Raw genomic sequence first — 22,298 nt, 5'->3', positions numbered from 1 at the left:
AAGTCAACTTTTGTTGTCTCCCTCGACGTTGACTCCATCCGTTTGCCGTCGCCGCCATGTTTTTCTGCGCAATATCCGGGGAGCCCCCTCAAGAGCCCGTCGTCGTGGCCAAGTCGGGCAAGGTTTACGAAAAACGGTTGATCCTCAAGTACATAAACGAAAATGGTACTGACCCAATCTCGGGGGACAAATTAGAGGAATCCGACCTCATTGTAATTAAAGCTAGTATGTATGATCTACTTTTCATGGGGGATATGGAATTGACCGAGTTGCTAGGCCCCGAGACTGCTGCACCTCGCCCCCCAACACACACCTCCATCCCGGCTATGCTGCAGTCTCTCCAAAACGAGTACGACGCGATTGTTCTCGAGACTTTTGTTCTGAAGCAACAATATAACTCGTTGCGCCAGGAGCTTAGCTACGCTCTGTATCAACAGGATGCCGCTACACGCGTCGTGGCGCGACTCATTCGAGAACGTGATCAGGCTCGAGAGTAAGTGCCATCGTGAAGTCAGCTTCAGTCTCTCTAATCCCGTTTTAGGGCTCTCGCAAATGTGCAAGCAACCATGGGGATTGCGCCCACGGCGCCGGCGGCGGAAGACGTTGAGATGGCTGAGGGCGAAAGCCAACCAGCTGAATCGCTGCCCAAAGAAGTAATGGCACAAATAGACGAGACACACCAAGCTCTGTCCGCTGCCCGCAAGAAGCGCAAGCCGCCAGTTGGTTATTCGACACCCGCTGACGTGAAAACCTTCACCGCCAAACATACCATCCCTTCCCTACACTCTTCCTCCCCAGCTGGCATCACTTGTATTGCTGTATCGCAGTCTCACCCATCCCAATTCTTAACTGGAGGGAACGACAAAATTGTGCAACTCTACGATAGAGACACGGACAAGGTTCTCGAGACACTGAAGGGACACACGAAGAAGGTCAACCACGTCGCATTCCGTGAACGCGATGGTCTGCCCTCATTGTTGATTTCTGCGGGTGCTGACAAGATTGCTAAAATCTGGTCGCACGACTCTGCTTCGGGTGGATACATACCCAAGTCCACCATTCGCACTCACAAGGGCGATCTCACTGGTCTCGTTGTGCATCCAACGAGCACACTCATTGGTCTATCATCTCTTGACAAGACCTATTCGCTCCATGACCTCACCAATTTCGCACAAGTGTTCCGGTCGGCCCCTTCGGACGAGGCATTCACTTCGCTCGCTATCCACCCAGACGGCATGCTTGTTGCTCTTGGCACTCCTACGTCAACCATCCAGATCTACGATATCAGGGATGGTTCAATAGCAGCTACGCTGACCCCAACAGAGAGCTCACCCTTCACCGTCAATACCCTTTCTTTCTCTGAGAACGGCTACCATCTCTGTGCCCCTGATTCGCTCTCATCTGCCGCTATTTGGGATTTAAGAAAGCAGAAGGCTACTGCCTCGATTCCCCTCGGTGACGGCTTTAAAATCAACCGAATTCGTTATGACCCAAGTGCCCAATTCTTTGGTATCGCTGGCTCCGAGGGCTTGAGGATCTTGGCCCACAAGACTTGGGAAGAGTTGGCGAAGTTCGAGGAAGCGGGTGATGTCGCGGACTTGGCATTTGGTGAAAATGGCAAGGAGGTCTGGGGTATCAGCGGCCGTGAAGTGCGGATTTGGGGGGTGCCGTCTGAGTAAATTACGATTACTCTGTGTACGCTACGTTAATACTACTTACGCTTATATGTATCCCTGCTATCCTGCTTTGCAGGCTGCTGTGACATACTTCTCCATCATATATCTTGGGTCCTCACGTTTCCATAACGGCATATGCAGGTTGAACGGTTGGTGCATCTGTATGCTTGATTACAGGCGTGCTCGTAAGTTTTGATACAGGGTGCGACGGGCATATTGAGAATTTAGCAAGTACTCCCTCTGACTGAGCGAAGGAACTACCCAGCAACGTGGACGGAATTGAGTCGAGTTCAGTTGGAATTTGACGTAGATCCAACTGATCTAAGTCAAATCCAATCACTCTTCAGAGTCGAGTATACCTTGTCATTATCTTATGAGTTGTCCGCAGAGGACATGTAAGACTCTCACTAGACTAAGATACATGTACAGGTAGTATGCGTCTCGAACGAAATGTCATTGCAGTCATTTTGGTACATCGTGTACAGGAATGTAAAGAAGCATGCGGCCCATATCGATGGGCAGAAATGTAGGGAATAATATAATGCAACAGAAAGAAAGTTGAAGGAATGGTGCGAATACAAAGGTTGAAGAGGGAAATCCAAAGCCCGAATGATACACGATATATTTGATGGTATAAGTGAGAGTCATCAGTCATGAGAATGTCGAAGGTGTCGCTTATATGTGTTGTACGTGAAGGCATGCTTATCATGCTCTGTTGGAGGGGAACAGAGGGAACCAGGGAGGGTGGAATAGAGGGAGGGGAGGCGAAATGAAACGGTTATGACCATGTTTCTGGTCCGAATGTTTCGCCAGGATTTAGGATGTAGAAGGGTGCTCCCATGGCATCTTTCGTGTTCATCCATACTGTGTTGCCCCACCAGTTGAGATTTATGCCACCCTTCGGGTAGTATAAGCAGAAGAAGATGACCACCATCGACAGCGCGACACCGGCATCCAACCCCGCAGATAGGATGTAATTGAAGCGCATCCACCAGCGGAAGTGGTATCTTCGAACCCAGTAATTGAAGATGAAGCCGGTGAGAGCCCATGACGCGTAGTTGATTCCGGTAGCAGGGGGCATGGCACCGACACCCGCGAAGAAGACGGGTACGTTGATGTAACGCCAGAAAGAAAGAGGATAGCGGCGTGCAAGGAAGTAGAAGGGGATGGGGGCGAGAGCTCCGACGAGGAAGAACCATAGGAGGCCAGAATATCTGTAACGGAAGAGTCAATATGATGAACTAGAAATAAGCTGGTACGCCACTCACGGTTTGCCAACGCTGAAGAGACGAGCTGGTCCAATACCACCCCAGATGAGGGAAGCGGTGGCAAAGGAGTTGGTCGAGGGGCAAATGAAGCCGTTGGTTTGTTGCGGGGTGCAAATGTCGACGACATTAGCAAACATCCAGTCTTGAACACCGGTGACGACGAAGCAGCTGACGACGGCAGCAACGACTTGAATCATGAACATCGTGCGAGGAGGGATCTTCATGTAGTGGCCTAATTTAAGATCTCCTGCGAATCCGACAGCCTGGTTCGTGCCAATGTATGTGATCGTCTTGAAGATGATGTTGGCGACGGGCTTTCCGGGGAGGAGGTATCCAATGATGAGCTCATGCATGACCTGGAGGGCAACGTGCTGATTGGTGATAGCCTGGATCATCGCAACTGGTAACGCGAGAACGGCAGCGAGCACGAAGCCGAGGACAACACCCCAGATGGGAAGTTGAGTGGGGAAGATCTCGACGGCGATGCACAGGAAAGTGAATGAGAGGACTCCAATGATCAAGTACCACCAATGGGGGACCTCTGGGTAAGCCTGCATCAGACGAGAGTGAACATCGCGCTCATCCTTGAGGCTGCTGCGAAGGCGGCGGGCAATGTCGCGACGGAACCAGAGGAATGTATGGACGCAGATGGATGCGAAGGATGCGAATGCAACACCATAGGCAATCGCAAGAGTGGTAGACATGTAAAGCGGGGAATAGCTGAGATACTTCTCTGCGTCGAATTCTCCATTGGTGACGATAGCAGTGGGATCGTAGGGCATGCCGGTGCGGTCGAAGGAGAGGTAAGAGGAAATGGGCATGAACTTAGAGTACCAAGTATTCGTGAAGTAGAGTATGGGGACGAGAACCCAGAAACAGAGAACAAGGGAGGCAGCAGTGTTCATCTCCGACCACCACTGGATGGAAATGCTGAGTTAGCGGAAGCCAGAATAGCCCAAGCCGATCAAGACTCACGGGTGTGACGAGGGGACTACCAATATATGAAATCATAGACCAGTCGAAAGTAAACAATCCCATTCCAAGCCCTGAAGCAGCGCCGAAGAGCGTGTTGACAACACCGTTCTCTGGGGCAATCCAGCATACCCAGTTGAACATGCTTAGGCCGGTGAACAGGTAGCCCGGAACCCAATACCAGACGAAGCTACCGATGAGGACGTAGCAGAAGAATCGCTCCCTGGAAACGTGTCCACGGTCGCTCTTGCCGTAGTTCTTGTGGAGTGTGTTGAACAAGGCAGAGTTGACCAATGCACCTGGCCAAATCATGCTTGAGGGCCACACGACGAATTGGCGAAGGATACCACCAAGGCAGAAACCGAAGCACTGAGTGGAAAGGACAAGGAGGATTTCGTACGCATACGATACTTGGTGGTTGTAGAAGATCTTCTGCGTAGCAATAACGTCTGTGGCATATGCGCCTGCAACGACAACGTTAGCCATGACGGTGATGCAGACGTGCTCCTTGATGTTGAAGGGTCCGGGATTCAACGACCATGAGTAGCCGAAAGTCTTGAATCGGGTGGTAGGGAGGATACGCTCGAGACCCTTGCCGAAAGGCAAAGCGATAAGCTGAGCAACGATGCCAGTAATGTATACGGAGGGATCTGAACAGTCCTTTAGCCACGCGCAGGTGGGGAAATTGGAAACATCACGTACATCGTGTAGAGAAGACCTGGTTCATGCCAGACACGGCGATTGTGAAGAATAGTCCCAAGAACCACATTCGGAATGTATTCACGGGCATGGTTGGGTCATCGATGCTTGCTACGGCAGCCCGAACTTCGGGGTAAGGCGACTCACTGAAGATGAGGTAAGGTCCGATTCAGTCGAGACGATGTCGGAGTACTCACTCATCAAAGTCAATAGCGGTAGAGTTACGAGACTCGGCTCTCTCCGTATAACGATCCGAGAAGCGTTCTGAGTCGTATTGAGACTCTGCGTCGATGTCAGAGCTCGAGATGCGCTTCTTCTGGTCAAGCTCAAATGTGTGCGAGCTGATACCACCGGTTGACTGTGGGCGTTTGGAAAGGTCGAAATTGGGATCGTTCAAATGTTCCATGTAGAAGTCGACGTCTTCGGGAACGTCGGGAACATGACGGGGACGGAACGTGGGGAGCGTCGCGGAGACATGCTCCGTCGAGGAAGAGTAGGCGACTGTCTCCTTCATATCTACCACTGACTAAAGCAGAGGTATGGACAAAGCGGGAAGGGGGATCGGGGGTGAAGAATAGGTGAAGGGAAATACGACGAGACGGGGCACTATTTGAGGACGATTCAGAATAAGGGTAGCATAGGATAGCGTGGCCATTTCAAAAGTGGTTGGCTCGTCTTCGAATGCGGTAGGGGGTTCAATAGTATGCAAGACAATTAGACAATAGGTCGGAAGGTACCCGCGGTCATACTAGAGACAAAAAGCGGTCGTCTCTGACTCGGGTGGCCGAGATCTACATCAATTGTCTTGATTTCCGGCAAGATAAGCAAGTACACTGGGTACAGAAGATAATCTACCTGGTCTGCCTTCGCAATGAGCTCAAAGTCAACGAAAACCGACGACCACTTACATTCCATTCAGCGCTCTCGTTCAATACAAATCCTGAATATCAGGGTTTTGGCGGAGGTAACGGAACTATTTTGAAAGGTGATTAATTCCAAATGGCAGGAGTCCCCAGGTTTATTGTCTTCGCGTATTGTGTAGCCAAAGCTTGTGAGACTTCGGAACGATGCAGGTGGCACGAGAACAAAAAGCATGTTCACCTGTGTATCCGTTTTGGGAGCGGACCCTTTCTTATCAGGCACTTCGTGTCGCCCTCATCGCCCTCAACACCGAGCGAACAGAAGCTTCCATCACGATGGCGAGGAAAGCTATTATCTAGACATCATAGCCGACCAGTGGCCCTCCATAGCCCGCAAACAGGGAGGTGACGGACGAGTCCGACGATCCCGTTGTCTCCGTTTGGGGATAATTTAATTCCAGGAGCTACTAAAGCGCACAGGGGCTACCACCATTTGAACTCCAAGCTTTTTGAAAAGTACATATGTAATACATAGATTTAATTGCTGAGGTCAAGACCATCCAAGGCCGGGATAGGCCTTTCACCTTGAGGCGTAATCCGTGCACCGTGCCTGCGTTCTTTAGATTCTCCATAATCAACGATAGCAGACTAGTGGTTGGACTCGTTGAGCGCGACGCAATGTGCAACAAGAAAGCGACTTACATGTGCTGTGACTCGGTTGTCCCAAAGTACTGTAGACATGGTCAGCAGTGCTATATGGATTGAATGTGAGGGAGAGAACACCAACCAACTGTATTCGGAGTCCATTTAACGCGAGCTTGCAAATCACCAGCTTTGTCGATGTGGCTGTATAGGAATGTCAAGAGCGTTTCTAGTAATAGCTGTAAGCCTCGAGAACAAGACGAGAACAAAAAAACAAAGTACCAGATTCTTCACGCTTGAGGCCGACGATACGTCTTGTAAATTGCCTGTTGACGTAGAGTGCTTCCTCTCCTGTGACGGGGTGTCTTCGAACGACGGGGTGGATATTTTCTACCGGGTCCCTGCGTACAACCCCTCCCCGTTTCCCAGAACGAGAGAAGTCGGCTTGCTCCACGCCAGAATGAACTGCTTTCAAGGTTCGCAAAAACGCAACGAATTGTGGGGAGAGTTTCTTGAGCGTCGATACCTGCGAAGTGAAGAGGGTGTCTCCACCAGTAGTCGGCTGCGCCAGAAGGAAGAAAGTGGTGAGGCCCGGTGGCTGCAATTCATACGAGACGTCCGAGTGCCAGACAGTCGAAGTGATACTGTCGTTGATCTCGAAATTGAAGCTCGTATTGGCGTCCCTAGAAGTATTGTTGTTAGTAAGTGGCGGAGTAATATGATGAAGGGAATTCTTACCGATAGACGAGGTGAATCTCAGGGTAGTTCTGAGGGTGCCCTGATGTCGGATGGATATGTAGGCTAGAAATGTCACGGTGAGAGGGGGAACAAATCTGACGGCTGTATAAATATTTTACCGGCCAAAGTAGCTTCCCCACTCGCGATAGAACTCTGGTCCTCGATCAATGAAGTCCTGTTGGTCCCGGAAGACCATCAATCCTCGGCGCGCAACCTATACATTGCATCAGCGACTTGCGATAACAAGGCAGCAAGGAATTAGGCGACCTCAAGGGCCAACTCGTCACGCTGGTCGTTGTTGAACTCGGCTAGGTTGAGGCCATGAACCTCTGTGCCAAGGTTTGGCGTCAATTCGACAACACTTGTCGCATTGTCAAGGAACGCCCGGGGGTTGGGGTGCTTCAGGGCCCGGAAGCCAGGATCGACATGCTCATAAGGTGTAAGCGGCGGGTATCGATCCTGAGAAAAGTGGGGCAGGAGATGGGCGTAGCGATAATGCTCCTCTGCGGGCTTCCCTTCTTGGGCTGGCTGAAGTTTCAAAGTCCCTGATTGGGACGGTACGATCACAGTTTCTGTGGTAGTCATTACGTTGTTTATGAGTAGTATGGGGTGATTGATGGGCAAACTCACTCACTGGTATGTTTTGCATTGCAAGCCTATAAATATTGGATAAGGGCCTTAGCAATACTTCGTCATGTGGACGGGCGAAGGCGCAATCGTTGGGTAAGTGTAGAACACGTCCTTGGGAATACACACAGCCGGGAGCACTCTCCATGCACACGCTCCAGAGCTCCCAGCCATAATGGCGAAGAGATGGTGGGACTCCTTGCACGATAATGGCAAATTTCTTCCGTCTAGGGGAACAGGGGCTTCGCCATTGATGGGCACTAACGTTTCACTCCGGGCCTAGGCGCTTATAACGGGCCAAGTCACCGTCTTCCATGTCCGTTCCGTTTATCGCATTCTGTGGGTTGTGTATTACAGTTCTCAAAGAACTCAATCATGTAGTCACCGAATCTTACATGGTATGTACTCAAGTGATGTATATATGTACTTTCTCTCAATGTTTCTGCAGGATGAACCGTTCCACGTCCCACAAGCGCAGGCGTATTGTGAGGGCGACTTCGCGACCTGGGATCCGAAGATAACTACGCCTCCTGGCCTGTGAGTACCAGACTATTCGCTGTATAGTCTATATATTCAAATGGGGTCTTACCAACAGATATCTAATGAGCGTGGTCTTGAAGCGTATATTCATGTTCAAATGCACATTGCCAATGCTGCGGCTCACCACAACCTTCACATTGCTGGCCCTTCCCATCATGTTGACCAAGCTTTTGTGCTTTCATCAAAGGGAAAGACCGCCCTCCTCTCTCCTCTCCCCCTCGATCGAAGCGCTCGTGCTTTCCTCTTTCCCCGTAGCTTGGTTCTTCGGATTTCTCTACTACACCGAGGTGCCTAGTGTCTTGACCGTAACCGCAATGATCGTGTTTGCGGCTCAAGGAAAACATTCATTGGCTGCGTTGGTACGTCGTGTATTGCGCGCATGATCTTGTGGGGCTAAGGATGTTAGCTAGGGCTCGTGAGCTGCACGTTCCGACAAACCAATGTGGTTTGGGTACTTTATGCATACGGTATCAGCCAATTAGCAGAGCTCAAATATCGGAAGGGTTCCGAGAAACGGAGTTCTCTTCACGATCCCCCGGCTTTGGATGCGAGCCTTGGTATATGAAATATAGAGTTGACCGATCATGCATGTCGAGCTCATGTCCGTTACTTTTTAGGCGACTTCAGCAAAACTGTTATGAGCTTCCCGTCTGTATTTCCAGAGATTCTACCGTCTTTCCTGCCATATGCAGGCGTGTTTGCAGCGTTTGGAACATTTGTGGCATGGAACGGTGGGATCGTGCTAGGTAAGTCTTTCGTGAGCTCTCCCTGATCTCTGTTGACGTCCTGCAAGGGGATAAGTCAAATCATATACCTTCATTGCATATACCGCAAGTCTACTACTTTGTAGCGTTTTCGACGGCCTTTGGCTGGCCTGTCCTCATAAGCGGTGAAGGCGGTATTTTAGGTTTGCTTTCAGAAGTATGGAACCGCATGTTCGGAAGCGTAAAGTGAGTGTCCGTCCATTCGCCTCGCAGCCGACTTCACCTCGTTTATAGACGGATTGTTTCAACGACACTCATCATGGCCGCAATGTCGGTTACAATTCATTATTTCACGTAGGTTTGATCATTACCTTTCCCCGCTATGATGTGAATGTCTTTTTAGAATTCACCACCCCTTCCTGCTGTCTGACAATCGCCATTATACCTTCTACGTTTGGCGTCGCATCTACATGCTCCATCCTGCTATTCCGCATCTTTTAGTCCCCGTTTACTTAGCTTGTGCATGGGCGTGGTTTTTGCGTGTAGGTGAGTATGCCACATTGACTTCTGCTTCAATCGACCCTTTAACCACACGGCCTTTCAGGAAAGCAGCAGACTATTTTACAGACATTGTTACTCCCGATCTGCGTCTTGCCCACTCTCCTGCCCACCCCTCTTTTGGAGCCTCGGTATTTCTTGATTCCGTATATTCTTTTGAGGGTCCAAATCGTAGACACGCCTTCATGGGGCTTGGCCGTTGAAGGGGCATGGTATACCTTGATCAACGCCGTGACCATGTACGTGTTTCTTTACTTGGAACGCGAAGGAGTAGGTCGCTTTATGTGGTAGTGTACCGTAGTGGTATGTTCGGAAGCAATAGAACTTGATGCCAAACAAATGCAAACAGATCATGTGCCACCCGAGTTTGAACTTGGTCTCGTGAATCTCGTTTTGTATCGAACGCGACGTCTCTGAAACGATTTAACACGAACTCTTCACGAAATTGACGACTCCGACTCGTGGTTCCTCCCACCACACCACATCCTAGCCCCCCTGCCGCGTCGACGACATGCCTGAACCCACTTCAAGCAGTGGCACCCGTTCGAAGCCAGCCACAAGATCATCGCTTCGACACTCATTAAACTTTGCGTCTATGGGCAAGGCACTGGTAGATGTAATTAACAAGGAGGCTCGCGACGGGGAGAAAGCTGCGAAGAAGACAAAAGAGGTTCATTCCCGCCGCTCGAGTGCTATTCACCTTCAACCCCCGTCGGCACCACGTACTTCGTTGGGTGACTCTAAACCCATGTTTCTTTCCAAGAAAGAAGATTCTCCGGAGACGAAAACGATTACTCGGCGCCGGATGTCTATGCAGAAAGCCGTACTCGATGACAGCGCGACATCCTCTGATGTGGCTTCTCCCCCGCAGGCGGGAGTGAAGCGCTCGTCGTCACTGCGCCCACGAATGGGAGGGTCGACGGCTTTGCCGAAGTATCGGCCTAAATCTGCCATTTATGATTCTGGAATCAAGATACCTTCACCTCCTAGGAGCGGCAAGAAGAGACCCGACAGCTCAGACGAGGATAGGCAAGTGGACAACAAGCTAGCCGCCACCGACAAGGACGTTCAACGTATCAGTCCGCTCCCTCGCAAATCGGCCATAAAGGCCAACCTCAGTAACGCCATTCATCTTTCTCCAGCAACCACACCCATTGACACTCGTCCTACTACCCCCAAGTCCTCTAAATCGTCATCGGCAAAGTCTTCACCGTCAAGATTGGCTAAACACACTAAATCTGCGTCTGTTTCCGCCATAAGACCACCATCTGTCTCTTCAACGACTAGCTCGCATACACCCCGTACTCCCAAGACACCCCTCAGCTCGAAGCTCATATCAGGCTCGCGTCGATCAGTGAAAGAAGTGGTCTCGCAGAGCGATAGCTCTCAACGTGGATCACCTTACTCCAGCGCCTCAGAGTCCCCGCTTGCTCGCCATTCGCGCCATCATTCAGCATCTATCACCCCCACTAAGAGTCGTTCCTCTGCTAAGGATGTTCTCAACATGTCCCATATCTCTGAGGTTGACAGTGAGGATAGCTTTGACGCTGACGATGTCGAATTATTGCTTGCACCCGTAACGCACCTTGCAGCACCTACGCCTGCTATGCCCCGCCTCCAAACTCGCCGACAGCGTGAAGAGCCTGAAACCCCCACAAGAGGCTACACTAACAACCTACCGACAAGGGCGAATATGTCCTATTTGTCACCCCTTCCACCCACCTCTGATGATAGTCCACCTTCGCTTCGTCCACCAAAGCAGGGCAGCGCTAAAGCAGCCCGTGGTTCGATCCTCTCTTGGGACCAAATCGCTGAGGAAGCCTCCAGGGTTTTGGAACCTGGAGAAGTTGAGAGTATGATCTCAGATATCCCTGCGCCATTTGCTCCTGGTCTTATCTCTCCAGCTCCCAGTAATTCCTTCCTGCCAGACGTCCCGGAGAGCCCGTGTCTTAGCTCTATCAACTCCCCCAGTGGGTACGGTTCTATATCCCAGGTCCTTCTCCCAGACGTGACTCCTTCTCCCGCTGTACATCATTATTCACCCCCAGCCCGCGACAGAGACCTAGATGGTGCTGCCGACGCGTCACTTGTTACCCTCCTACGCCTACAACTTGCAGCCGCAGAGAACACCGCTAAAGAGCGTTTGTACCAAATGCAGGTTATGGAAAAGGAGATTCATACCGTAAAGAATACACGACGACAGGACGAGGAGAACTTAACCCAACAACTCGATTGCTTGGAGACAAACATGCGAGAGCAGTTGGAAGCGCGAGAACGCACTGAATGCGAGCGTCAAGTCTATATCGCATCTCTGGAACTTCGCCTTCAGCAAACCGATGCTGCTCAATCAGAGGCTGTGGACGACGCAGTGGCAAAAGCTGCAGAGGCTTTGAGACGTTCGCATGCAAGAGCGCTGCGAGTCGAGTCTTGCAAGTGGACGGCTGCATATTCTGCACGAGAAGCTTCGTCGAAATGGTTTTCCATCAGAGATGAGGCTCAAATCCTTCTCGAAGATGTAAACCAGGACCGGGAAGTTCTTGCTATCCTTAAAGCTGAGCTCGATCTCCTAGACGCTGCTGCATGAATTTCTTGTTTGTTTTGTGAGTACGCGTTACATCGCTAAAGACCTTGTATTGACGTTGATTTGTGTGTAGACTTCCCGTCTCTGCATTACTGTATATACCTCGATCTGTACAATACCCGCAACGATTTATCACCTATGTAACTCCTCATGTCTGTTTTGTTCCACCCTCCTTTGATAATGTAATCGCTAATGACCCTCGTTATCCCCGCTCTGACCTTCTACCGTACTGGCAAAGTGTCGCCTTAGTACCGAGTACGAAGATGCAATGCAATTGACGAATGTCGAATGACGCAACTGCGTTCACATACACATGTGACATTTGGTGCGGTTACTCAGCGGGAGTACAGGGACCCGGCCGCCTTATCAGATCAGGAACTTTCCGACAGGGATATAAACTTGGGCACTCTTCGAAAGGTCTCTCCTCATCGTAAGTTACTTCTTGAATCTCAAAACAATGGCCCACACACTCCCACCTCTGCCCTACGCCTACGATGCCCTCGAGCCGTACATCTCGAAGGAAATAATGACGCTTCACCATACGAAGCATCATCAGACCTATGTCAACTCCTTGAACGCGGCTGAGGCCGCCTACGCCAAGGCATCTACTCCAAAGGAGAGAATCGCCCTCCAGGCTGCATTGAAGTTTAACGGAGGAGGTACGCTCCCAAGGCACCGTACTTTGATCTTATCGATGTATTAATCGCTCCGATCCCTAGGCCATATCAACCACTCGCTCTTCTGGACTAACCTTGCTCCTTCCAAGAGCGAGGGCAAAGGCAATGGTGGCGTTCTTGCTGCCGGCCCCCTCAGCGATGCTATCGTCAAGGCTTTCGGCACCCTGGACAACCTGAAGAAGGAGTTCAATGCTACCACAGCCGGCATCCAAGGTTCTGGCTGGGGATGGCTCGTACGTTCTTCGACCGTCCTCCTTCGGCGTCTGAGCTGATCCCATCACGAATACAGGGATACAACCCGAGCACCAAGCTTCTCGAGGTTGTCACCACCGCTAACCAGGATCCTCTCCTTACCCATGTCCCCATCATCGGCGTTGATATCTGGGAGCACGCTTTCTACCTCCAGTACAAGAACGTAAAGGCTGATGTACGTGAACTCCTATTTCCTCCTGAGCTGAATGTTGACTTGATGATTTGACAGTACCTCAACGCCATCTGGAGCGTCATCAACTTTGAGGAAGCCGAGAAGCGCCTGCTTGAGGCCACCTCCACTTCCAAGCTGTAAACCACTCGGCGTTGTATATGACTGATAATCAAGATTGAAAGCAAAATGTAAAGAATATGTTTACAATGTACATCCATTCCTCCCTGAAATGCCATGGAATTCTTGTGGAGTTACGAAGTGAGTTATATCTATTAGACGAAACAAGTGTATGGTTTGCATTAAGGATAGGCATGGCTATTGATATCGAAAGTACAATTACTGAAGGGACAACAGACGGGCTCATCCGAGTCGCCCGGTCAGCCTGCGAATGTTACCATTGGGTTGAAGCCTGTCGACCTTCACAGCAGCCCTTTCTATTTGCTCTTCTGTCAGTACTGGCTTCTTTCCCAGTTTTCTACACATGTGGGCTAAGCACTTTTAGACTCGAAGCAGGTGAATAACATACCGTTTACCCTTCTTCTTCGGAATGTCCTCCTCTTCATCAGAAAGACCTTCATCCAGGCTCTCGATGCGTGGTCTGTATTTCTTGGCGGCTGGGGCAGCAACTAGTTCATCTGGATCCTCGATGGAAAGCGAGTCAATGCTCTCTCGAAGGGCCGAGACCTGGGCGGATTTCCCCTTTGATGCTGAAGGCTTCGTCTGTGGAGACGAACGGATATTCTTGGGCTTTGCTTTTTGGGCCTCCTCCGGCTGCCAATCGTCGCTATCGTCATCATCCTCTTCGTCGCTACCCCCTTCTTCCTCATCCTCCTCGTCATCGTTTTCGCCCTCCCCGCCCTCGTCTCCGTCCTCCGTATTCCCTTCTGTACCCGTCGTGTTACCATCCTCCTCGTCCGAAGGTAATCTCACCGCCGCTGGCCCTTCAGGAGGTGTTTGCACGACTTCTTTGCGACCCATGCTATACCTCACCTTCGCCGCTGGCTTGCTTTGCGCGTTGTTCGCAGACTTGTGCTGTGGCCGGACTGAAGGCGAGGGGGATCTAGAATCGGCAACGTCTGAATCTTCGCTCTCCTCAACTATCTCCTCGCCCGAGCCAACAAGGTCTATCTCCACATCTACTTCCTCGATAATGTTGCTCTGCACAGTGATCATTTCAGGCAAAGCTTCGGTTGGAAGGGGAGATACTGACCAGCTGCTCATCCTCACCGGAGTCCTCGTCAACTGTAGCGAAGGTGCGCTTAACGGGACTGAAGAGTCCGGACTGATGTAGGAATTCAATCTTAGCGTCCGTCTTGGTTTCATTCCGTTCAACCTGGATACAGCCTTTGTCATCGACATATCAACCCTACAAAGGGTGATACACATACCTCGTTCATGATCCTCCGTGCGTACATCTTCTCCATAGTGCGCATGCGCTCTTCCATCTCCTTCATGACTTCTTCCCTCGTCTCGGCCTCGATGACCGCACATTTCAGCTCGCATTCGAATAGCTTCGGGTAGGCTGTAGTCAATAACCAATATGTGCAAGGCCCAAAAACAACTATCACCTGCGCATGGAGAACCTCTATCTCATCGAACAACGCGTCGACCAGAGGGTTCGCGAACTCGGCACTGTCGTTACCTTGGCCTTCATCTGGCTCTTCCTCTGAAAATGTCACCTTTGATGAGTACCTCATCTTGATGTTATGTTGATAGGACTCACCCTCCAAAACCGTGAGTACGGCAGTACTAGACTTCCTTCCTGGCGCGTTCGTCTCGATGGTAACCTTCCTAGTCGTTTGTGATTTCCTCGGAAGGAGTTTCGACGGAGTGGGAGGGACGCGCGGCATTGGTGCGGGCCCTGGCGTCACATAGACTTCCCTGGCCAAAGCTGAAAACTTCATAACATGGGAGTTCTCGTCGTAGCCCGTGTCGTACGGGTTGACATTGACTATCATGACTACCCGTCCATCTCCAACGAAGTAATCCATTAACAGCTCTGTCAGCTTGCTGTGTCTAAATGGTACCAAGGCCAGTCCCTTCTTCACATCTCTGGTGTCCATCCGCGCGTCGCTGCCGAAGCCTTCGTGAGCTAGACTTGCGGCCAAACGCCGCTGGTTCGACCGCATGACCTCCATGCATTGGCCGAGAACCATAAGGGATTTGTTGATATTTCCCGCTTCCTTGAGTCGATCGCCCGTTGTGTGGGTGTGCTTCGTACGCTCTGAACCAGCAAGGTCCACAAGGGTAAGCCGGGATATCTGAAGGGCCGTAGGGTCGTCTCTCTCGCCTCTGTGGCCTCTGACTACTTTCAGAATGACGATACCATGGCTTCGACTACTTTCGCGATTGGCTAAGGTGCCAAAGACGCGTCGGTGCAATTGGCCCATCTTGACTAATGCCTTCGCCTCCGTGGCATTATGTACGCGAAATTGCTTCAGTCCCGAAATGTATTTGCCAGGTGTATCGGAACCTGTGTCATCTGACGGAGATGGTCGAAGATTGAGTGCTGTGCGCGTCAGCAGGAGGGATGAGTTGCTGTTTGAACGGGGAATGTTAGAAGCTGGGGTGGTTTCGTTTGATACAGCATCAAGAAGATCATAGATCTTCTCGTTGTATACTTCTGCATACGAAAGCCAAATAGAATATTCGTAATTTCGGTCGAGCTTGAGGACTGTGGGGTCTCTGTCGGCGTCAACGGAAGAAAGCCCATCATCGAAGTTTTGCCCTAGTACTTGAGTAACTGCCGGAGCTGGTGCTGTCTTCGGTGGTTTAGAATCGCTGGCGTCCGCAGACTCGATGCCATGCAGACGAACAGGTCGAAACTACCTGTTGATGAATAAAGGATACCAAGGATGAATATATAGGCTTACCTTCCCGTCGGCATGCAAGCCATCGATACTGTTGAACATCACGTCGAGAGTTCGCGGGAGAATACCAGCACTCCCTTCGGTATTACCTCCTTGTATCGTGAAGGTCTTCCCAGAGTTGGTAACACCGTATGTAAACAAGAGTCCGTTCTGGCCACTTAATACATCATGCACCATTGGGAGTGTCGTCTTGTTGAAGAAATCAGACTGAGTTACGTCAGGGGGAAATATGTGAGAGAACGTGTAAACCGAGGACGGGGGAACGGTCGATATACGAAAACGACTGCCGGCTTGTCCAGTTGCGTTTGGATCTGACATCCTTACAGACGTATCATTTAGATGGGTGAGATAAGGCTGGGAGGCTGAATCATCGTTGTTCAGATTGGGCCGAATGCGAAGGAATGCCTACTCAAACGTAAGTAAGGTCATTGTGATACAGCAATGTTCAGATCGCACCGTAATAGGTTCTCGCTCGTGTTTATCCTCCTGAGTGATTTTGCTGACGGTCTTCGTCTTCGAGGTGGGTTTCGCGCGTGCCGGGGGTTTAGCGACATCTTCGTCGTTCTTATTCACAAGGGGCTTCCGTGATGTAGCCTTCTTAGGCACAGCGGTCGCAGCTGGAGGTTCAGGAGTACTAGAGCCTGCCTTCGCTGCAGCTCTAGTCGTTCTGGTCGTTGTTGGTATTCCAGTGGCTTTCGTGCGTGTCGAAGCCCTTGTCGCTGTTTTTGGAGGCATTGCTTGAGGTCGGTTCTGATGTTTGATGAAGGTTGAGATCAAAGGAAGACGCCTAGCTGCTAATTGTACATTCGCGTGACCGCGCATCCCGATCACATGACTCTGTGCCACTCGCTCACGTGGTCGTGTTTATGTCAACGATCGCGTTGAGCAAATGTCTGAGTTGAACTCCGTCCTTCATCTACCCGCCACATTCGCGTGGCTTCTGGCACAATGGTATCCTCAAAACGCTCGCCGAGTAACAGACGAAAATCAATAGCAGTCATCAACGATCAGAACAAGCCCGCCTTCATTCAGCGCAACAAACGAAGAGCACATAGTGTTGCTCCTGGCGAGCTCAGTCCGCTTGCAAAGGCCAGACGACTACTTGTGCGTCAACAGAGTAGTACCTCTGTCATCTTGATCTATAACTCAGTGTAGGTCCCACGAAAGAGTATCCTCAAGACTGCGATAAATTTACCGTCACAAAACGCCGAGCAGTCATCCATACTTCCTAGCCAGTCGAATTCAACGTTGGGCGGGGATGCTACGCAATCCATGGATCTGACTCGGGAATTTACCACCAATATTCACGACAATACGTCACGGAAATCGCTAGGACGAAGAGTGAGCTTTGCGCGAACGGCCAAAGTTCGGCTGTTTGAGATCCAGGGAGACCATACAAGCAGTACGAATGCTTCTGGATCGCCACAATCATCACCACAGTCGTCACCTCAGCAGCAGCCGAACGAGGAACAATATGTGAACCAGCCCCCGACGCTGTCCAACGAGAACGCCTATCCTGGCGCAGATGCGAGGAATCGGCGTCGAAGTTCGGGGAGATACTCAATGGCGGGTAGTGAGGACATGGACCTAACTCAAATTGGCCCTCATATCGTTAGCGACGAATTGAACTTCGAGGAGGATAACTTCGACTTCAATACCGACGACGACAGCCACATGATGGATGAGGACGGCGACGCTATGGATATCACCCGAGCGCTGGATGCTAACATCATTCGGCGACGGACACTTTCTATGGGAGGCGTCAATGCTCAAGCAAACCGGCCGCCATTGGCCGAGCTTGCTCACAGCGTCGCGGCTAGCAACAATAATGAGCTATCAGTCGGCTCCGTCGATATGTCCCAAGATATGTCTCGAGATGATTCCAATGTGTCAGGTGGCGACGATACACAGTCCATCCCAATGGAATTCACAGTGCCTATCACCCAAGGTCTTCGTCAGCCAGCACACCAAGATCCAGCGTGGCTCGCCCTTCGAGCCGTTACTCATTCGGGAGATGTGCCGTACGACCCTCCGCCAATGAGCGAAGACGAGGACGCTACCCCCCTAGCTGCGCATGCCCCTGGAGATGACATGAATCTCGACGACGCCATGCAACGTTTAATGAGAGCCAGAGACTCGCTTCCAATGGCCCAGTCTATTCCGCCAGGTACACAGAACGAGGACTCGTTCACTAGCTCTGAAGGAAGCTTCATGGTTGCAGATGGGTTTCGAGGGGAGGAAACGATCAATCTAAGCAAAATCATCGGGAGAGGGAGTCTTGCTGGCTTTAGTGCTCGTCCTAGTCTTGCGTACGACTCAACTATGGAGATTACTTCTGGGTATGGCCATATACAGGCTATCAATGGCTTGCCGGTCGAATCGACGCCAACACACGGTCGCATCCCCCCTCAGCCAGCGCCAGCGCAAGAAATAGCGAGATTGCCGGTCTTCCAACCACCAAGCGTTCCCGCCACACTCCCCATCGACCCACCATCTGGACAGCCGGAAAGCATCCACGCCGCTCCAGCTCCCGTCTTTGCGCCGCCACCCAAGGTCCCGGCGTCAGCATCCAAGTTCAAACCCAAACCTACTTCACCAGTAAAGCCAAAGCCGACATTTACTGCGGCATTTGCACCACCGGCTGGGCGCCCGTCTCCTAAGAAGCATCAGCCGCCAGCTACCAACGCAATTGTTGGAAGCAGTACAAACGCTCGTGCCCCTGCGAAACGAGCTCTCGATGAGACGCCGGAAGAGGACCATGAGGAGGGGCCATCTACGCGTCGTGTAGCGTTGGACTCCAATGACAAACCCAAGCCTGCACCCCTTCCAACATCTCGTGCCTCTGCTAAACCCCATCTCGGATCAGCAATACGGCGGCCATCAGGTTACTTTGCTCGGCGGCAAAGTGTAGGTGCAGCCTTGCAGGGAGGAGCCAACGAAGCGATTAGCCGTCCAGACCAAACCACACAAGGTCCCCGTCCACCTTCACCAAAAAGCTCCGGGAAGGGTAAAGCCAGAGCGAGCTTGGGTTCGGCGGCAGCGGCAGATGCGTGGAAGCGGTTCGACAGAAATGCGGCGTCAGAAATGCCAACGAGACCGAGGGATGAACATCCTCCAGAACAAGACCCAAATTCTGCGAACGACCCAACCTCCGTTACCATAGTTCCTATTAGTGCGCTCCCTCCGGCGTCGCCTGTCAGAGACCCACCCCCAGCGACCCCTGGCGCTCCAAACGATCTAGAAGGACTGTCAACTGCAGACGGTTTTGGGGAGGATGATTATGAGGAGTCTATGGAACTGGACGAAGAAATTCCAGTACGCCAGCCTGATGATCAAGCAAGGCTGCGAGCTAGCACGGCCGCGACAGAGTTGTGGGCAGAAGGGGTTCAAGGCGACGGCCATCCGGACGACAACTTGGTTAGTTCATCAAGTAACGGGATTTGCGCAATAACACTAACGTATAGCTCCTGTTTTGTAGCCGTCTATATCGATCGCGGAATTCTTCCAACTAACGGGTATCAAGTTCATGGAGGAGCTAACCGCGCCACGCCGCTCGATGTCACAACCAGGTCGACCAGAGCGCCAAACTGCTGATATTCCCCTCGCGGAATACGCGATTGCCACCACAGTCGACTTACCACAACTGTCGCTCTACACTCGCGTGGCGAGCGATCTCGATGCATGGATGAAGAAGAGCAAGGTAGTTATGCAGGAGACGGAGGAAGAAGCAGCAAAAGTGGTGCCCGAATTGTTTGCTGAGTATTTGAGTGCTGACGAAGAGGGCAAGGATCAACTGAGGGTGAGTGATTGCGGTTTATGACAGCCGCTTTGCTCTGTTGACACTCGCGGTTGTGTAGCATCAACTTAACCTCATCCGAACAAATGTCAGGGAAATGGCCAAAGGAGAGTGGTACAATTGGAAACTGCAATGGATCGAGGGCCTCAAAGAGATCGCGAGCAGTGGTCTGGAGGACTTGCAAGCGGTGAGTATGTCCGGCAATAGAGAGTGGATGGCACTCATCAGGTCATGCAGGATGCTAGAGTTCTCGGGCAAATTACGTCGCGAGCAGAAGAAATGCTGCCTTCCCTGGAACAGGAATACGAGAAAATCATGGCTGAGCTGGAGCAGGAGCAAGCGGAGGTTGACGAAATCCTGGCGAGTGACCAAGGTTACCTAAACGAGTTGAAAGCTTCCATCGCCGAACAAGAGTACGTTTGCTGACAAGCCATCTATGTCGCGACTAATGCAGATCGTAGAGTGGAAGTCGATGCCCTCCGTGCAGAGCTTAGCGAGAACAAACAGCAGTTGGCTCGCCTTCAGGAGAGGTATGCGGAGACTCAGAAAGAACAACGAGAATCAGAGTCTGCAATTTCTACCGCCAAGCGTCTGCTTCATGTCCAGGAAAGCAGCACGCTCTCAGAGATTATGAGGTTGAAGGGCACGTATTCCTCCTTCGGTACCGACTCTTCCTAGCTCATCCGTCTTTAGACGAACTGGAAGCCATGGAAGATCTGCATATGTTCCACGCGACGAAGGTCTCACACAACCTTTTTGAATACGTTTATGCCTCGCGATACCAGATCTCTATCCCCTGCAACAACCATCTCCCGATAATATCACAGATCGAGCTCAAGAAATTGAATACTGCGAAACTCAAATTCAAGGATAAATACCCTCATCTAAGCGATTTCTTCCTCCGGACAGCGAAGGACATGCTGCTGCAGACGCAGAAAGACTGGACCGTTCGCAAGGTTCGTGATGCGGTCTTCTACAAACAGCAACGATTCGTGAACTTGAACTGACGTACGTTGTCCTCGTACTAGGTCGTTCATTATCTTTCGGACTATTGGTCATCATGCACACAGATTCGCTCCCAATTAGATCTACTCTCCATTAAATACCCTGTGACCGTCGAGATACCCACGTCCACAGACAGCGCTGGCTTCACCGCCAAAGCGCAGCTCCTCTACCCCTCCCTCAAGGCCAAGGTTTTCGTCTCTTTCACGTTTATCCCAGAAATATTTGCTTCGTGGCCGAAGGCGATCAAACAATTACCGTGCAACGTTGAGGTCGTGTATGGTGCTGTTCAGTACGCCCATTTCGTTCACCCTCGCTCAAAGATAGGAAATTGACCGGTGTTTAGGGGAGAGAAAATCTACGAAGCCGTCGTCTCCAGACTTAGTGAGACCAGCGCCGAAGACAATCACGCTTGTTTATTAGATGCCTGCATAGGTGCTCAGGATGTCTACCATTAATCTGTTTGGGTCGTTGGTGTTTTTGTTTGTACGTTGTGTATTACCGTTTTTTCAGCCACATTTACTTCTCAGATCAATTCACTCCGTTATTTACTATTTACGAACCATGTACTCTATACATACTCACTATTCTACAAACTGCAATTACTTGGGCTGCGTTGTGTATATAGGTTCGAACATCGTTGTTGCCGCGCATTGACGTAGAGCGCCGGCAGCAACTCCTTGAGACTCGAGTGATCTCACGCCTTAAAAGTCCTCTACGTTACGGACAGTGTACTGCCAGCCTCGGTCCCCCTCCCTCCACAATGAGTACGTCTGCTTTGCTGTGCTCCGCTGCACTCCCCCTTCGAAGAACGAACATTCGTTCGACGCTGAGACCAACGTCGCGGTGGCAGCCCTTGTTGCTCAGACAGTATGGGACACGATTTCGGCCAACCACTGGCAGGTGGCCACCGTTACGCACAAAGTCCTCCTCGTCATCGCGTACACCATCCTCCCTCGCACGTGCCGGCTTGGTGTTGTCGTCCTTTTCAATGAGATCCTACCTCCGGTTTCTAGGCGTCGGTGTTGGAATCGTGACGCTGGGCACTCTCTATATGAAATATCTGAGTAAGTAATATACTGTTGAAGCGTAGAGGACGTGAACTGAACGAATCTCTCCCATAGGCATCCTACAGATAGTCGAGAACTTCAAAGCCTCAGTGTCCACCGGACTCGCCACAGTAAAAGCGAAAACCGAGGCACTCTTGGGGAGAGTAAGGGACGTTAAAGTCCCAGACGAAGTGAAAAACTCGATTTCAGCCGTATCAGAGGTGGTCAGGACGAAGTCCGGAGAACTTGGCAATACGATTAGGGAGGCCAAAGCTTCCGACGTGGCGGAGGTGGTCGAGTCAGTCAAGGGTACCGCGTCTACTATGGCAGAGGTGGTCAGAGTGAAATCCGAGGAACTGGGTGCTACACTCAGGGATCCCAAAACGGCGGAGTCTGTCAGAAGCTCAGTGTCGGTTGCGTCTGAGGCCGTCAAGGCCAAATCTCAGGAGGTCGGTGCTAGACTATGGGAGTCTGGAGAAGTAAAAGGGATGGAGTCTGTAAAAGCACTGTTTAAGAGAGACAAAGACAAATGAGTTTGAGGTCGAATACTTACTTGTACCTACCCCTGTAATCTCCTGTCTCGTGCGAACCGAAGGATATGTGTGTGCCTGCAGG

General features: G+C 51.2%; 9 protein-coding genes across 9 annotated transcripts; 6 read left to right on the top strand and 3 right to left on the bottom strand.

Moving 5' to 3' along the window:
• Positions 1 to 56: 56 nt before the first annotated feature.
• PC9H_004004 (uncharacterized protein) lies at positions 57 to 1,679 on the top strand (the record flags this gene model as incomplete). The annotated part of the gene is made up of 3 exons (XM_036773594.1): positions 57 to 225; positions 277 to 493; positions 542 to 1,679. 3 exons carry the CDS (start codon positions 57 to 59, stop codon positions 1,677 to 1,679), a joined length of 1,524 nt encoding a protein of 507 aa, XP_036635067.1.
• Positions 1,680 to 2,454: 775 nt separating this feature from the next.
• On the bottom strand, positions 2,455 to 5,270 carry PC9H_004003 (uncharacterized protein; the record flags this gene model as incomplete). The annotated part of the gene is made up of 6 exons (XM_036773593.1): positions 2,455 to 2,890; positions 2,945 to 3,861; positions 3,920 to 4,566; positions 4,619 to 4,761; positions 4,813 to 5,141; positions 5,223 to 5,270. The coding sequence occupies 6 exons, from the start codon at positions 5,268 to 5,270 to the stop codon at positions 2,455 to 2,457; spliced, it is 2,520 nt and encodes an 839-aa protein (XP_036635066.1).
• A 742-nt stretch (positions 5,271 to 6,012) lies between these two features.
• On the bottom strand, positions 6,013 to 7,656 carry PC9H_004002 (uncharacterized protein; the record flags this gene model as incomplete). Its single annotated transcript, XM_036773592.1, has 9 exons — positions 6,013 to 6,123; positions 6,178 to 6,206; positions 6,263 to 6,346; positions 6,400 to 6,800; positions 6,856 to 6,918; positions 6,975 to 7,069; positions 7,123 to 7,427; positions 7,490 to 7,511; positions 7,612 to 7,656. 9 exons carry the CDS (start codon positions 7,654 to 7,656, stop codon positions 6,013 to 6,015), a joined length of 1,155 nt encoding a protein of 384 aa, XP_036635065.1.
• Positions 7,657 to 7,796: 140 nt separating this feature from the next.
• On the top strand, positions 7,797 to 9,575 carry ALG10 (glucosyltransferase; the record flags this gene model as incomplete). Its single annotated transcript, XM_036773591.1, has 9 exons — positions 7,797 to 7,880; positions 7,931 to 8,019; positions 8,078 to 8,381; positions 8,429 to 8,579; positions 8,640 to 8,768; positions 8,816 to 8,957; positions 9,021 to 9,080; positions 9,130 to 9,272; positions 9,331 to 9,575. 9 exons carry the CDS (start codon positions 7,797 to 7,799, stop codon positions 9,573 to 9,575), a joined length of 1,347 nt encoding a protein of 448 aa, XP_036635064.1.
• A 220-nt stretch (positions 9,576 to 9,795) lies between these two features.
• On the top strand, positions 9,796 to 11,868 carry PC9H_004000 (uncharacterized protein; the record flags this gene model as incomplete). Its single annotated transcript, XM_036773590.1, has 1 exon — positions 9,796 to 11,868. One exon carries the CDS (start codon positions 9,796 to 9,798, stop codon positions 11,866 to 11,868), a length of 2,073 nt encoding a protein of 690 aa, XP_036635063.1.
• A 454-nt stretch (positions 11,869 to 12,322) lies between these two features.
• PC9H_003999 (uncharacterized protein) lies at positions 12,323 to 13,107 on the top strand (the record flags this gene model as incomplete). Its single annotated transcript, XM_036773589.1, has 4 exons — positions 12,323 to 12,524; positions 12,585 to 12,775; positions 12,832 to 12,969; positions 13,024 to 13,107. 4 exons carry the CDS (start codon positions 12,323 to 12,325, stop codon positions 13,105 to 13,107), a joined length of 615 nt encoding a protein of 204 aa, XP_036635062.1.
• Positions 13,108 to 13,326: 219 nt separating this feature from the next.
• PC9H_003998 (uncharacterized protein) lies at positions 13,327 to 16,571 on the bottom strand (the record flags this gene model as incomplete). Its single annotated transcript, XM_036773588.1, has 7 exons — positions 13,327 to 13,441; positions 13,493 to 14,171; positions 14,236 to 14,299; positions 14,355 to 14,477; positions 14,535 to 15,791; positions 15,840 to 16,241; positions 16,293 to 16,571. 7 exons carry the CDS (start codon positions 16,569 to 16,571, stop codon positions 13,327 to 13,329), a joined length of 2,919 nt encoding a protein of 972 aa, XP_036635061.1.
• A 213-nt stretch (positions 16,572 to 16,784) lies between these two features.
• Positions 16,785 to 21,092, top strand: PC9H_003997 (uncharacterized protein; the record flags this gene model as incomplete). The annotated part of the gene is made up of 9 exons (XM_036773587.1): positions 16,785 to 16,940; positions 16,992 to 19,253; positions 19,315 to 19,635; positions 19,694 to 19,819; positions 19,870 to 20,045; positions 20,094 to 20,275; positions 20,326 to 20,579; positions 20,661 to 20,926; positions 20,981 to 21,092. 9 exons carry the CDS (start codon positions 16,785 to 16,787, stop codon positions 21,090 to 21,092), a joined length of 3,855 nt encoding a protein of 1,284 aa, XP_036635060.1.
• Positions 21,093 to 21,625: 533 nt separating this feature from the next.
• On the top strand, positions 21,626 to 22,216 carry PC9H_003996 (uncharacterized protein; the record flags this gene model as incomplete). The annotated part of the gene is made up of 2 exons (XM_036773586.1): positions 21,626 to 21,701; positions 21,759 to 22,216. The coding sequence occupies 2 exons, from the start codon at positions 21,626 to 21,628 to the stop codon at positions 22,214 to 22,216; spliced, it is 534 nt and encodes a 177-aa protein (XP_036635059.1).
• Positions 22,217 to 22,298: the final 82 nt, after the last annotated feature.

Source organism: Pleurotus ostreatus, assembly GCF_014466165.1.
Source record: "Pleurotus ostreatus strain PC9 chromosome Unknown scaffold_2, whole genome shotgun sequence".
Lineage (NCBI taxonomy): Eukaryota > Fungi > Basidiomycota > Agaricomycetes > Agaricales > Pleurotaceae > Pleurotus > Pleurotus ostreatus.
Note: the sequence above shows the minus strand (reverse complement) of the source record. Positions and strands in the feature narration are given on the sequence as shown.